Source organism: Aquarana catesbeiana, linkage group LG01 (assembly GCF_042186555.1).
Source record: "Aquarana catesbeiana isolate 2022-GZ linkage group LG01, ASM4218655v1, whole genome shotgun sequence".
NCBI lineage: Eukaryota > Metazoa > Chordata > Amphibia > Anura > Ranidae > Aquarana > Aquarana catesbeiana.
Window position 1 is genome coordinate 201,790,492 of NC_133324.1, and position 14,557 is coordinate 201,805,048.

General features: G+C 42.6%; 1 protein-coding gene across 1 annotated transcript in view; it reads left to right on the top strand.

The window, feature by feature from the left end:
* The window catches only part of HSD17B4 (hydroxysteroid 17-beta dehydrogenase 4), a 516,553-nt gene that overhangs the window by 285,317 nt on the left and 216,679 nt on the right, over window positions 1-14,557 (top strand). The window contains exons 15-16 of the mRNA XM_073624673.1: window positions 3,138-3,209; window positions 5,014-5,117. Coding sequence (XP_073480774.1) covers window positions 3,138-3,209; window positions 5,014-5,117 — 176 coding nt within the window. The remainder of the gene's footprint in view (window positions 1-3,137; window positions 3,210-5,013; window positions 5,118-14,557) is intronic.

Below are 14,557 nucleotides of genomic sequence, written 5' to 3' on the forward strand. Positions count from 1 at the left end.
CTCTCCCCTCTCTCTCTCCCCCCTCTCTCTCTCTCTCTCCCCCCTCTCTCTCTCTCTCTCCCCTTTTTCTCTCCTCTTTCTCCCCCCCTTTCTCTCTCCCCCCCTTTCTCTCTCCCCCCCTTTCTCTCTCCCCCCCTTTCTCTCTCCCCCCCTTTCTCTCTCCCCCCCTTTCTCTCTCCTCTCTCTCTCTCTCTCTCTCTCTCTCTCTCCCTCTCTCTCTCTCTCCTTTCTCTCCCCCCCTTTCTCCCCCCCCCTCTTTCTCTCCCCCCCCTTCCCCTATCTCTATCTCTTGTCAAGTCTTTGTTATTAATTATTCTTCTCCAGTATGCTTTAGCCATGCTTCATATACCATACCCTGTATGGAGCTGCTAATGGTCTGTGTTTGTCTATGTACAGTTTAGGCAGCTGTACTTTTAATTCTGACAACTTTTATTTTTTAGTGAGTTTTTTTTTTTTTTTTTTTTTTTTTTTTTTTTTTAAGTGTAATTCTAAGATCAGACAGGTCCATTTCTTGCTCATTTTATCAATCTTTTGGAGTAATCTGTGTTTAACGTGCAGTCATGGCTAATAACCAGTCTTATCTTTTGTATAACTGCAGTTTGGTGACAATCTCCAATCTGTTTCTGAATAATTTCTTGCATCCTTATGTGCTCGATTGAAATTCTTGCCAGTGGAGTTCATGGTTCATCAGACGCTTGTGAATTCATTTTATGTAGGTTTAATTATAAGGTCAAGAATGGAAGTTGTTTTAATTACTCTATGAAGAAGAAAGATTCCAGTGATTAATCAGCTGATCATTGTGAATCTCTGCAGCCCTCAGCCCAAGTTGATATAATCAGCTTGTTTGTCATGATGGCTAGGAATGAGTTACATTGTTGTATGTGTCATACTTTCTAGCTTATTCAGTAGGGAGTGATGCTATGTCAGTGCAGTCATCAATAATGGACCATTTAGAAACCTCCTATTTACCTGTATGATATCAGTATGGTATTGCTTTGTAAAGTTATGAAATGTGCCTCAAATTGTGCAACACTTCACTTCTGTCTATATCTTCAAAATCGGAGACCTTTTTTTTTTATCTTGTCACATTGGGTACAGGAGATCATCTCACTGCCACATACTTGGCCACTTGTTGAAACTGGGGCCCCCAGCTAGCCAATCAGCTAGTTAGCATAGTGTGAGTTCATATATACACATGCCATCACATGTGTTGTGTCAGTCTTATTGCATGCCTGCCACTTTAGGCACTAAAATTTCCCTTCCCAAAACTTCTTGTGTAGACTTTCAAAAATCGTGCAACTTTTTAAGTAATTATGGCCAGATTGTTTCCATCTTCCCCTAGCTGTGCCCTGCTTCTGGGGATAATGTCAGAGAAATCTTAAGGTCTAACTCCACGCTTATTGCCCCTTTACATTGTTCAGTTGGACCAAGCTGACCCTTACAAACTACTTACTGCACTAACCGGTATGCTTGCTGGGTGTGCTGTATTAACTGCAGTATGTATACATACAGTACATACAGTATACAGCTCTTTTTTGACAGCAGGGACGGAACTTCCCGTCCCCCTCCTGAAACAAAATAGAGTTGGGTTGAACATTGCTCAACCGTTCATGGGAAACTTGAATTCTATAAGTTAATACAAAACGTCATCTGATTGGTTAAGTTGAGAGGTAGTTGAGTTACTTTACAATCTCCACCTCAGCTAATCAAAAAAAGCTTTTTATTCATTTAGAGCAGGGGCTCCAAACCCCTGGCCACGGACCAGTGCCAGTCCGCAGCCTGTTGATGACCGGGCCACACAGCAGGAGGTGACCGCGGTCTGCACGGGGCTATCACAGACTGCGGTTGCCACTCACCACCTGCTGTATGGCCATGCCCATGTGTCCTCTCCTGACATCTTCGCCTGCCAGACTGACAATATCATCCTATTAGCAGGGCAGGGGGCAAGAGGAGCTGCAGATTGGAATGAAGAGCTCCTCCTGCCCCTGCCCTGTTGATGGGATGATATCGTTGGACAGGCGGGGAGCCAGGAGAGGACACACGGACTAAGCACAGCCTCTGCCCTCCCAAAAGTAGGAGTCGTAAACAGGGGAGGCAGAGATTATAATGGGGAGAAAGTAAAGTGGGGGACAGACTGCAGGGTCACTGTGATATAGGAAGCTGTGATTGCTAGGGGAACTGTAATATAAAGGGGACTGCACTGTAAAGGCGGCACTGAAATATAAAAGGGACTGCTACATTAATGTAAAGGGGAACGGAAGACACTGATATAATAGATGCTATGAAACTAGTCCCTGATGCCAAAAAGGTTAGGGACCGCTGATTTAGAGTACAAAGCTTTCCATGAACAGTTCAACTTTATTTTGTTCTTGGAATGGGACGTGAAGTCTCTGCTCCACTGCCAGAACACAGCGCTGTATACCGTTTATAGCTGAGGCTACATGTAGTTAATACAGCGCGCCTTGCAAGTGCACCAGTTTTTTATTTTTTGTTTTGTGCTATAGCTGATCGAAGTCAGTTAAGGCATGATGGTCACCTAATCTAGTGAAAGGAATGACGTTTACTGCTGCTGGATATTTGATGTGTGCTTACATTAAACAGATAGTGCTAAAATATATGCTTGGTGAAAAAAGGTTAGCATTCGCACAGATGTTCCAAATAAACCCTGTAATGTGTCTAACATGGTTATTTCCTATATATGTTTACTCTTTTTATTGGCCATAATGATTGAAACATTTCAGTAAATGCTGCATTATGGCTACTAGATGGAGCTGACGATCATAGGAAATATTATGCCAATTTTTTTGCGACGTCGGAATGTTTTGACATGCTCTGTGCCCATTTTTATAAATGGACCCCCATGTACAGCCCCCCCACATCATTATTTTTTATTTTATCTGATTTTTCTTGTACCACAGGTATCTTTAGTTGTGTAAGGTTAATTTCCTCCTTCTGTGTATTGCCAGCTAGAGCTTTTAGTCTGGATTTAACTTAGTGTGGGTTCAGCATATATTTAAAATAAGCTTAGTGCTTTCTGGATAGCATAACTTTATTTAGTAGTAATGGTAGTTGCCAGTAGTTTTGTGTTTTCTTGCACGTTTCTTTTGCATTAATTTTATCTATATTTCCCTTTGCAGGAGAGATGCGCTCAGAGGGCACAGTGGCAGATGTTCTCGATAAAGGCTCTGGTGCTGTTCTTTTGTTGGATGGTAAGCATGATGCCTGATTTCGGCTTAGCTGATTGCCTGTTTTCTGCTAGTAATGGAAATGGTTAATGACACCTCCGCTGTACTCAGAAAGCAAATTGCACTTTTCACTTATTGGAGACTTGTTAGTTTTATTAGAGTACAGTTCCCCATACAGTTTGCTTTCACGTTGCCTCCCTAATACAAAACTCTGTCAAAAGCATTTCACACCAAAGCAATTTGCAGCTAGAATAACTAGAGGAGTAGAAACTATTCACATTTCTGATCGAAGTGAAGGTCGTTTCAGGCAGGAAAAGAGAGCAGTGCTGAGAATTTCTAATCAAGCAGAGAGGCAGTGGGAAAGGAGGCTGCACATTATCTTTATGTAATGTGTACATCAGACATCTTTATTGTGTCGTGTCTGATACGTCCTTAAAATGATAGGATGCAACCGTGAATTCTCAGTCATCTTAAATGATCCAGTGCATGTTCAAAGTTACATGACTTAATCACATCATTTCAGAGGTTTTGAATGGAGTTTTTCTGTCACTATGGTTCTGCTTGGTATTTTTGAGCTGCAGTCTGGACCCCAGCCAGATAGTGACGTACACAGACGAAATACATATGAGAGCAGAGCTGTCTGCCTAAGGATTTGGTTTTCTGTCTGTCTATTCCTGAGAATGTATACAGCTCTGCAACACAGCACAGCCCTGGCTGGTAGGGCAGGATATCAGATTTTTCCCTGATGCAGTAACACCTACAAGTGTTCTCACTAATCCAGCCTGTGATTGGACAGTGAAAGGAGAAGTTGACCGATGAGCATATATCTCTGTCACTTTGCTCTTTCCTCCCATCAGCATGTTTCTTGCAATGCAGAAGAGCCGACTGTGTCCTTGTGCTGCTTATCCTTTATTGTCATTGCTGTGTTACAAAAAAAAAAGTTTACCTTTTTTATAAAAAAAAAAAAAAATAGTACATTTTTTTTTTTGCAGGTGATCAGCAGATCGTGGGTGCAATGCCAGGCTCCTGCATACTGTCAGTAGAGCTGTCTGCCCGTATCTCCAGTACGGGCAGGCAGTTACTAAATTGCCAGGAGAACAATGAATTACTAGAGCATTTAACAGCACCCTGGTAGTTCATTGAGAACTACAAGCTCCCCCAGTGGATGATGGTTGTTGTAGTTCATTCATTTACAGAGCCTTGTGAATGAATGACACGGCTCTGTGGACAGAGCCCTGCAGTTCCTTGCTGTTTTGAATTGAGACAGTAGATGCAGGAATTATATTCCCCAGCCCAGTGTCACAATAGGGGATCGGGTCAATGTGAAGGCAGGTGATTTAGTCACAAGTTACATGTTGCACCCTAAATTTGGGTGTAACACATAACCTATTACTAAAGGTGAACTTATTCTTTAACGGTGAAAGAGCTGCATTGTTTTTTTTTTTTTTGTTTGTTAATATTTGCCTTGAGTTTAGCTTTTAACCTTTCACTTCTACTGACCTATATTGGCAGCAGCACTGACTTGTGAGCAGGCTCCCAGCTGCTATAGCAGCTGAGAGTCTGTTTATTTTCTCTTTGCAGCCTGTCGGCTTTCTATTAGTAATAATTTGGGCAACTGTAAAGCCATGTGATCACTTATACAGGCTGCGGAGAGTGCTGCCCTCCCCCACCCACTGTGTCCCAGGCTTACGTGTCCCTCCTGGGAGGGCCCAGGAACAGCAGGACAGAACCTTTGTACACACACGATTTTGTCTGTGTCATACCTTTACTGATGTATCTCCGATTATAAAGCCAATTGTACCCAATTACTTTTTCCCTTATTTTCCAGTAAAGACCTACTGTGGGAAGGATCTGATTTGCTATAACCAGTTTTCTGTGTTTGTGGTTGGAGCTGGTGGATTTGGTGGAAAGCGCTCATCACCCAAGGCTAAGGTATATGGCAGTATACTTTATTTATTTGGTCATCCTGGAAATAATTAAAACCAATGTCCTTTTTCAGCAACTGTGACAAGTACAGTATAAATTAACAACACTTGAGCTTAGAGAAAGGGTAGATGCAATGTAATTAAAAAGTGTACTGAACTGTATCATTATAACTAGAATCCACTATTCTTGCATTCATTAGGTGTGAAAATGTAGCTTACATTTATAGATCAATCCTAGATGGCTGTTCTATAGCGGCCTATAGTGAGCAGCATGCTTCTGGGACAGATTTTGAATAGTAAAAATAGCAGATCCTTGTACAAGTACACAGTAGATTACATTCAGCTGAAATACAGTGACTCACATAAGGATCAAAGAAAGGTGTTTTATTTTTGTTTGTTTTTTTATGTAAATTGCTGCATGCATACAGCAAAATATGTGCAAATGTTTAACAAATGCAGTTAAATTTGGGGTAAAAAAAAAAGCTAAATACAATGAAATTAAAAGAAAACATTGCAACATACAAATGAGGAAAATGTTTACCTTACATATAAAGCATATCCCTCGACTCCTGTGTAATAACATAAAAAGCACCCAGTCCCACTCCTCTTCAGATTATGGAAGTTAAGTTAAATCTGTTCAGCCACAGTGATGATATTTCATTTTATCTGAATTGATGACATTCAAAATTATAAATTCACATGAGCTTTAACCTCTTATATAAATCTTAACCTTATGCTAACCCCTCACTTGCTACTTGCTAAGGACCCGTTCACACCACATTTCCCACACCGCAAAAGAACATGCTGCCCTCTTTAGATGCGTGCGAGTGCCAATAATTGTTAATGGCAAACTTGTGCATCTAGCAAATGTGGGAGAATTTCCGGCCACCAAACTCGCACAAGGCAATTTTAAAAATTGTGCCACCTTACCTTTTGCACATTCCTGCGTGTATGGCAGCCTAAAGAAATGAAAGGGTTGTTAAATACACACCGTGCATGAATGCACCAAACACCGCACATGTACCAGTGTGAACCAGCCCTTAAACTGAAATGGTCCATTTCTTAAAATCTCAGATGATGCCCTTTTTTGAGGAGGACAATGATGACATGGACGTTTTTCCACATTGCAGATATGTTATAAACTGTTAAGGGCTGTTTAATAAATGCTTATATTGATCGTACTGCATGCAAATACATAGTACATTTCCCAAAAGTGACTCGTACATTCTTCTTGCTATCCCATCCAACATTACAAAGGCTGTATAAGCTCTTTGTTACTTGCTTTCTCCCCATTGGATGCATTGTTTTCTAGGGTGATGTAACTGTATCCAGTCAGACTGTTTCAGAACTGACTTTACATTCAAAAGTCTGATTTCCAGGTTGTGCTTTCACAGCTGCTATCTAGGTATTACTATAGAGCTTGGACAATAGAGAGGGAGCAATAGGGAGCCTACACCAGCTTCTGTTCACAGGTACTGTTAGATGGAAGCAAGAGGAATGGCATGGTTTACTTATGGCACATTCACACTTTCCTGTTTTTGTCAGTTGTGTTTTACCATTGAAATTAATGGAACTGCATCAAAACTAATGTCAACATGGATTGTAAAGCAGTGTGTGCTTTTTGACTTGTGGTGATGTGTATTGTAAAGTGAATTGCATTGCAAGTTTTGATGCATTTCCCATTATTTGAAAAACAGACAAGTGTAGGCAAATAAACGTTCTAGACGCAAGTACCAACTGTTGACTCTTCTGCTAACTCTTGGTGATATCACACTTCCTGACATCATGAAGTATCATGGTGCCAGTCACTTGGTGAAACTACTCAACTGGAACAGACAGTGTTTTTAAAGAACTAAGTCATCCTGAAATATTTTACCCTCCATCGATTGCCCTGGCATCGCACCAATTTGCCACTTTGCCTTTGCTATCACCCACTACTCAGTCCCTCCATTCAGTGCTCTCTTGAAATATGGTCTATTGTTGGAAGACTCCCCTCCTTTTTTTCTTAGGCCCCTTTCACACTGGGGCGGTGGGGGCGTCGGCGGTACAACAGCGCTATTTTTAGCACTGCTGTACTGTCGTTCTTGTAGCGGTATTCGGCCGCTAGCGGTTCGGTTTTAACCCCCGCTGGCGGCCGAAAAAGGGTTAAATCCGCTCGTACAGCGCGGCTATAGCCGCGGTATTACCGCGGTATAGCCGCGCTGTCCCATTGATTTCAATGGGCAGGAGCGGTTTAGGAGCGGTGAATACACCGCTCCTTCCCCGCTCCAAAGAAGCGGCTCGCAGGACTTTTTTTACCGTCCTGCGAGCGCACCGCTTCAGTGTGAAAGCCCTCGGGCTTTCACACTGAACAAACAGCGGAGGCTGTTTAGGGGCGGTTTTCAGGCGCCTGAAAACCGCTCCAGTGTGAAAGGGGCCTAATCCTTGGTAGTTCAGCATCCCCATCTGTCAGGGAAATTCAAAGCTACTCCCTATAAGCATATCACTTGTTTGCACTTAAAAGCACAAAAACAGCTCTCTAACATAATGCCGGAAAAGCACGATTGTATGTCTCCAAGTAACACAGACAGATGCTGATATCACCTCGAGCTTGGCAGAATCCTCCAGAGAATAGCCAGGCTTCTTTTATTGATACTATAAACACGAATAACAAAGGAAAGTGGTGGCTTCAGAATCAGCCAGACACTTGTATTGTTTAAAAAGAACCAATCACACACATGTATATATTCAAATAGAAATACAGTAGTGATGTGTGCAGAGCCATGCGGCAAGCAAATTGTGAGACACAAAGAACTCTTTGTGTCTCACAATTGTTCAATTTGAACATGACTTACATGGCTCTTAACACGATCGTGTGCACATTCCCACTGCTACCAATGACGCGAGACATACTCTATCATGGCTCAATGGGCCATAATTTTATATGGTTATGCTATGGTTCCCATGTACGGAGATCTGCTTACTTAGGAGTTTAGATGCAGTCGCCATGGAGTGGCCAGTCCCCTGGTGAGGCATAAACAAACATCCTTAAAAGAGCAAACAGATCTGCCATGTCCACAGGAAGGTTTCCACAGCCAATGGTCTTCCACCAATGTCTGTATGTGCGAATATGCTCACATGAGCATATTACAGCAAAACTGACACAGGGGGACATCTGACAACATACATTAATAAAAAATTCCACAACACCATCATGTTCCTCTGAGGGTCCTTTCCGCACAATACTCAAGGAAGACATTGGCCGTCTCTGGCCATCCTCTCCTAGGCCACGAGACCCTTCAAACTAACAATCTGGAAAGCCCTCAAATGAAGGCAATTTCTAGCTTCTCTACTGCCTCTGGAGCCTTTTCAGGCACCTCTCACCCAACATGAAACAAGCCCAGTCAGGTATACCCTTTCTACCACCTGTGCACTGCTGTCTCAACTTTAGGAAAATCACATGGTCCTTTCCTCTCCAAATGGGAGCAGGCTCTGCATTTAACTCTTTCCCCTCCTCAATTCCCCAGGATAATCAATTTTTCTTTAAGACTCTCTAAAAGCTCTAGGTTTCAGGAAAACAATTATAAAATCATATAAAGGTGGTACAAAGGCCCCTGTATCTTGCATAAATTCAACCTCAATTTCCATGATATCTGCTTGCGTTCTCAATTGGATGCGGGCTTACTTCTCCACATGTTTTGGTCTTGTTCAAAACTGACCATTTCCTGAACCAAGGTAGGAGAGATTTCAGAAATTCACCGATTACACTCTCCCTGATGACCCAGCCTTCTTTTTATTTGATCACTCCTCGATTCCCATGAAAATGTATGTGAAATCTATCCTACATCACCTTCTGAATGCCATTAAATCTTCCATGCCCCTAAAATTGAAGTTTTAGGATCCACCCATGGTATCACCTTGGCTATGCAAAGTCAATTAAATTTGTCACGTGGAGCACCTTGTCCTCTTTTTCCAAAATAAACAAGACTCTTTCAAAAAGACCTAGTTCTACTGGCTAGACTTCATGTTTTCAGAGGAAGATAAGGCTCTCTTGTTTGAGGACATTTGACTGTGCACCCCATCTGATAACCACCCAAGGTATTCCCTCCATCCCACTCCCTTCTCCCCAGCCCTTTTCATCTTACCTTCTCTCTTCAGTTCTCTTCCCCATCAAGACATTTTGACAGGTTTTATCATTTTCTTCTCTAATGTTATGTTTTTTTCTGATGGTATTCGTCATTTCACTGGTCTGTTAGCTTTGTACATCCTTGGTCTACACTCCTTTTAATGACAATATGTAATACCATTTTCTATGCTTTGTATACCCTTTTCTACTGAAAAACAAGAATAAAAAAAAAACAAATTTAAGTTCTACATTCTGCACTAGTCATATTAGCTATCTCGTTGAATATAAATTCACTATACAGAGCTGGAACAGGAGTCTGATTCCAGATGATTATATCTGCAGATTAAAGGCTAGGCAGTAACTTAAAACAAATATTTCTGACAGCAATGCATCATGCTGATATTAAATAATCCTTTCAGAGGAAATAAGCTGGAAATTAAAAGAATTACCAAGTGCTAGCCCGATCTAATTAATTTTGACTATGCCCAAAATGTATCTCCTTGAAAGCTTGAACAGCAATGAATGAATTAAATTATGTGCGAACACTAGAGAGCCATGCTTGCTGTTCATTAAAAAACAATGCAACGTGTGCTTTTGTTTCAAGTTTTTCAACCTTTTTTTTTTTTTTTTTTTTTTGAATAGCCACTGTTCTATTAATATAGCGCTCTATGTGTAGTAAACTACTTTGCAGAGTACAAATAGGCTCCTTTTCATTAATACATGGCTTGCTGGCTAATGGTAGCACCTCAAGGCCAACCTTCTGTTAATGGATCAGCATGCATAATTTTTTGTATTCACTTTTTCTTGTACGACAAAGCTTCATAATCAGGTACAGAAAGTTTCAGGCTTATACAGAAGTAGAGAGTGCAAAGATCTAAAATGTTTACATACATAGCAACACAGTGGTCATCTGTTTGCATTGCATAGACAGTTATCAAAGCTGTAGCTATATAGAGAGTGGCAGAGCTGCATCTGCAGCTGGTCTTTAGTAAAACCGGTGTTCTGCTCTTATGGAGCCAGACTCCTGAGACCCTTGTTGTAGTGCTCATTTACATTTTCTCAGTAGGGTAAAATCTGTGTTGCACTATTGTGATACCCTCATAGTTTAGAATAGCCTGCTAGGCAAATTTAGTTTAGCCCCTCTGTAAATAATGGAGCAGGGGTTGATTGCTTAGGGCTGCTCAGTGTTTCACAGGCTGCTGTTCTGCTACTACCCCGTCTTCTAGAGGCATAGTGGGAGAGGGAGCAGAAAAGGCAGCCTGAATATTTTATGGAACTCTAGCCAACACCTGGGGAGGTGTGCCCATAAGTAGGCTGGGGCCTGAATAGCAGGATGGAGTGTTTCTGGGTCAAGTTCTGCAGGAGGAGTCCCCTGTGCAGTCTGGGAGGAAGCCAGCCAGTAGACATCAATGTCCCAGCTATGCTTAGCTGGGAGACCTATTTGCAGGACCTAATCCAAGTATCTAGTTGGGTCAATAGGAAGCACACAGGAGAGAGCTGGGAGGAAGTTGTGGGTAACAGCCCAAGCTGTCTGTCTAGAGGCTGTGTGAGTCTACATCTCCCTCATTGGGAAGAGCCTGTTAGATATCGGCAGGAGGCAGCCAATCATCCTGTGGTTAAGTGAGCACAAGACCCCAGTGCTGCAAAGTGTGACAGTGTATAGCTTTAAACTCTGGAAGTTGTACAGGTCGCAGTCACCCTAGAGATCCAGTGGGTCATTTATTTTGTTCAAGCGCAGCAAGAATTGTGCATATGTTGAGTTTTTATTACCCACTTTGTTCCCTTATGATTCAGATTGCATAGGATCTGACATTCTCATTGTGCTGGCTCCCACACCAGCACATGTCCTCTACCCTCCCAAAGCACTCCTCAGCACATACCCCCTTACCCCCCCTCTCCCCCCAAATTAAAAGATGCTGCATCCCCCCCTGTCCTCTTGCCCCGGCGCCCCCCTGTCCTCTTGCCCCGGCGCCCCCCTGTCCTCTTGCCCCGGCGCCCCCCTGTCCTCTTGCCCCGGCGCCCCCCTGTCCTCTTGCCCCGGCGCCCCTCTGTCCTCTTGCCCCGGCGCCCCCCTGTCCTCTTGCCCCGGCGCCCCCCTGTCCTCTTGCCCCGGCGCCCCCCTGTCCTCTTGCCCCGGCGCCCCCCTGTCCTCTTGCCCCGGCGCCCCCCTGTCCTCTTGCCCCGGCGCCCCCCTGTCCTCTTGCCCCGGCGCCCCCCTGTCCTCTTGCCCCGGCGCCCCCCTGTCCTCTTGCCCCGGCGCCCCCCTGTCCTCTTGCCCCGGCGCCCCCCTGTCCTCTGTCCAGCACAAAACCTAAATACACCACTGGCTTATAGTGACATGAAACCATCTTTATTTTCTAAAAATAATTCATACACATGCACTACTTAATGGCCCTGTAATCTGTTTTCATTTTCATTTTTTTTTTAATTAAATCATTTTTTACTGTGTTTTTCTGTCTCCCTGTAATATCTTTTATTAGCTCCTGAACCTCTCCTTTTCCCCTTCACTTACATTTTGTTTGAAATGAGTGGTGCACTTTTGTTGCGGCCATGTGCACTGCGCTATGCACACTACAAATCCCTTAGGTCCATTTTTCTTACTCAGGAGTGCAGTGCACCATGGGAAAACTGCTCCCTTATGTCTTTCATATGTGTATTTATGAGTTTGCCAGCAGTTCAGCTTTAAAAGAGAAGTTCACTTTAAAAATAAAATAAATAAATGCACATTTTTTTGCAGGTAAAAAAATTTGCATTTCTTATTTTCTCTTTTTGAAACCTGTAAAGCATTGCATCAGCGTTCAGCAGATGGCTAGTGCTATGCAGGCCTGTCATTGTATGTGTATGACAGGAAGAATCAATGAACTACCACGGCTCTCCACAGCAACGTGGTAGTCCTTTGAGAGCTAAAAGCTAACTGTTGCAAAGAATGTTGGGGCTTGTAGTTCATTCACGCACAGAGCTGTGTTAATGAATGACATGGCACAGCAGCGCTGATTTCAAAAACTGACCACTAGTACGGGGAACTTCTCCTTGTAGTGCTGCTAAAAGGGGGGGGGGTGGGGTGGATCGGGCAGCGGCTGCAGCATTGGGAACATGTTACATGTTCCACCCTAAAAACGGGTGGCACATTTTCCCAAAGGTAAACTTTTTCTTTAAATAGAAATTTGTGCATTAACTTGTCCATCAGATAGTGAAGTAAAAACTTTGCTTATTAATCCATACCCACCCACAGTCCATATGTTAACATTTCCCAGCACAATGTATTAAATACCTCCATGAATTAATAAATATCCTGCTTTTGAGAGCCACCTGCCAGTATTTTGCATGGCTGATGGCTCAGAATTCAGGTTGTTGTTGACCGCTCCAGCTCCCAGTGACAGTCAGGGTCCTTGTTACAGGCTTCAAGTAGACAGAAACTGAAGAGGAAGCTTCTCACAGGAAATGGACAGCATTAAATTATGACAGAGGTTAGAGGCCTTTCCCCAAACCTAAGGGGAAAAAAAAATAGTTTGTTAATAACTTCTTAGCCGTTGCACAGGGGGAGACTGAAAGCAATATACACAGGATATAGAAATCTCTCTTCCTTCTACGGCAGGGGTGTCCAACCTTTTGACCTTCCTGGGCCACATTGGAAGAAGAAGAATTCTCTTGTGCCACACACAAAATACACTAACAATAAGGATAGCTGATGAGCAGAGAAAGTCAGGCAAATCACAAGTTAACGATCACTGATATAGATAATGTACTTATCTTTTTTTTTTTGTAATATTATTTTATTATAAAAGTAAAAGAGCAACCTTAAACTAGTATGATGTTTGACACTGTTTTTGATAAACTAGCACAATATCTGATTCAAAGAATGTAGTAGCAATTCTGAAGGTGCTCATCAGATATTTTGGTTCTATTTTGCCCTTCATGTGCTTCAGCCTTAAAAATAGTTGCTCACAAATATAGGTGCTGCAGAAAACTGATGACCTGAATAAGCCGTATTTGTGAAGAGTGTTTTTTTTTTTTTTTTTTTTTTTTTTTTTGGGGGGGAAGAGAAGTTTTAAAAATTCAGTGAAACGACACTATCAGATTTTTCTTTGGCTGCATGTGTTCACAAAGTGTAAATGCATTTTACAAAAAAAACCAAACAACATTTTTAAGTAAGTTTAAGATTTTGTGTTGGACCACATTCATGGCCATTTTGGGTCGCAGGTTGAACACTCCTGTTCTACAGTTTCAGGTGCTATACATTGATTCATTGATGTTCTCACTTTTATGTGATTTGGTTTTCGAACATATTGTACAATACCAATCTTTGGCTATGCCTGCCTGCTTGAACCATACCCCACAGTACAGGGATTGCTTCTGGTATTTATGGAAGAAGCTATATACAAATCTCAACGTTTCCTGTAAAGTTAGGAGAGAAGCCCACCCTACCCCTCTTACCTTTGCTTTTGGTCCTATAATATGATGGGTCAACTTATTGACAGGGGTGTAGTACCACCTTCCCTCTAAGCATGAATCAGGGACGGTGTACTGTGCACACCTGCCTTCTGATTGTCAGACACACAAAGGATTTGTATTTCTGTCATATCGTACAGCTCTGTATGGCAGGAAAATGGAAATGCATCTTTCACTTACTGTTTTCCTCTCCACTGGCACACTTTGACTTGACAGTAACAAAAGAAAGAACACGCTATGAGCTTCTCACTGTTGCTTGACTCTCTCCTCCTATCAGCATGCTCCTTGCACTGCAGCATTCCTGACTGTCTCCTTCTGCTGCTTCTCCTTCCCTATTCTAAGCTTTGCTGTACACCAACTGCAGTAGACTGATACCAAGACAAATGCAGGTACTTAATGCTACTGAATTAAAAAAAACACAAAACAAAAAAACAAGCATTTTAATGGTGTTTTAGTGAAAACGGAGCTGCAATAAATTGTGCACTTGCGTGTGGCATAGTGACCTTAATTATTAATGGCACTCCAAGGCATCATCGCACACTCTTTTTTTGGCACATCAAAATGCTTGATGACAAAGTACCATGCGTTTTGGTGCGGTACTATTTAAAAAAGGGGTCCTGAACATCTCTTGTGGAATTGAAATAATTTGGCTGCCCTAAATGTGATGTGCAAAATCGCCCACAAAATGCACGTGCAATGTTGTGCCTGCCTAGGTGTGACCAGCATCTTACATGCAGAGGTGCGCATAGTACATTTCCATTCACAGAGGGGGGTTGAACTTGACTGCAGCTGTGCAGGAAGAGCACAGATGAGCTGCGCTTATCAAACTTGTTACTGCGAAGTTGGTGTGTGTGTGGGGGGGGGGGGGGGGTTGGATGTGGCCAGCAGGCTCT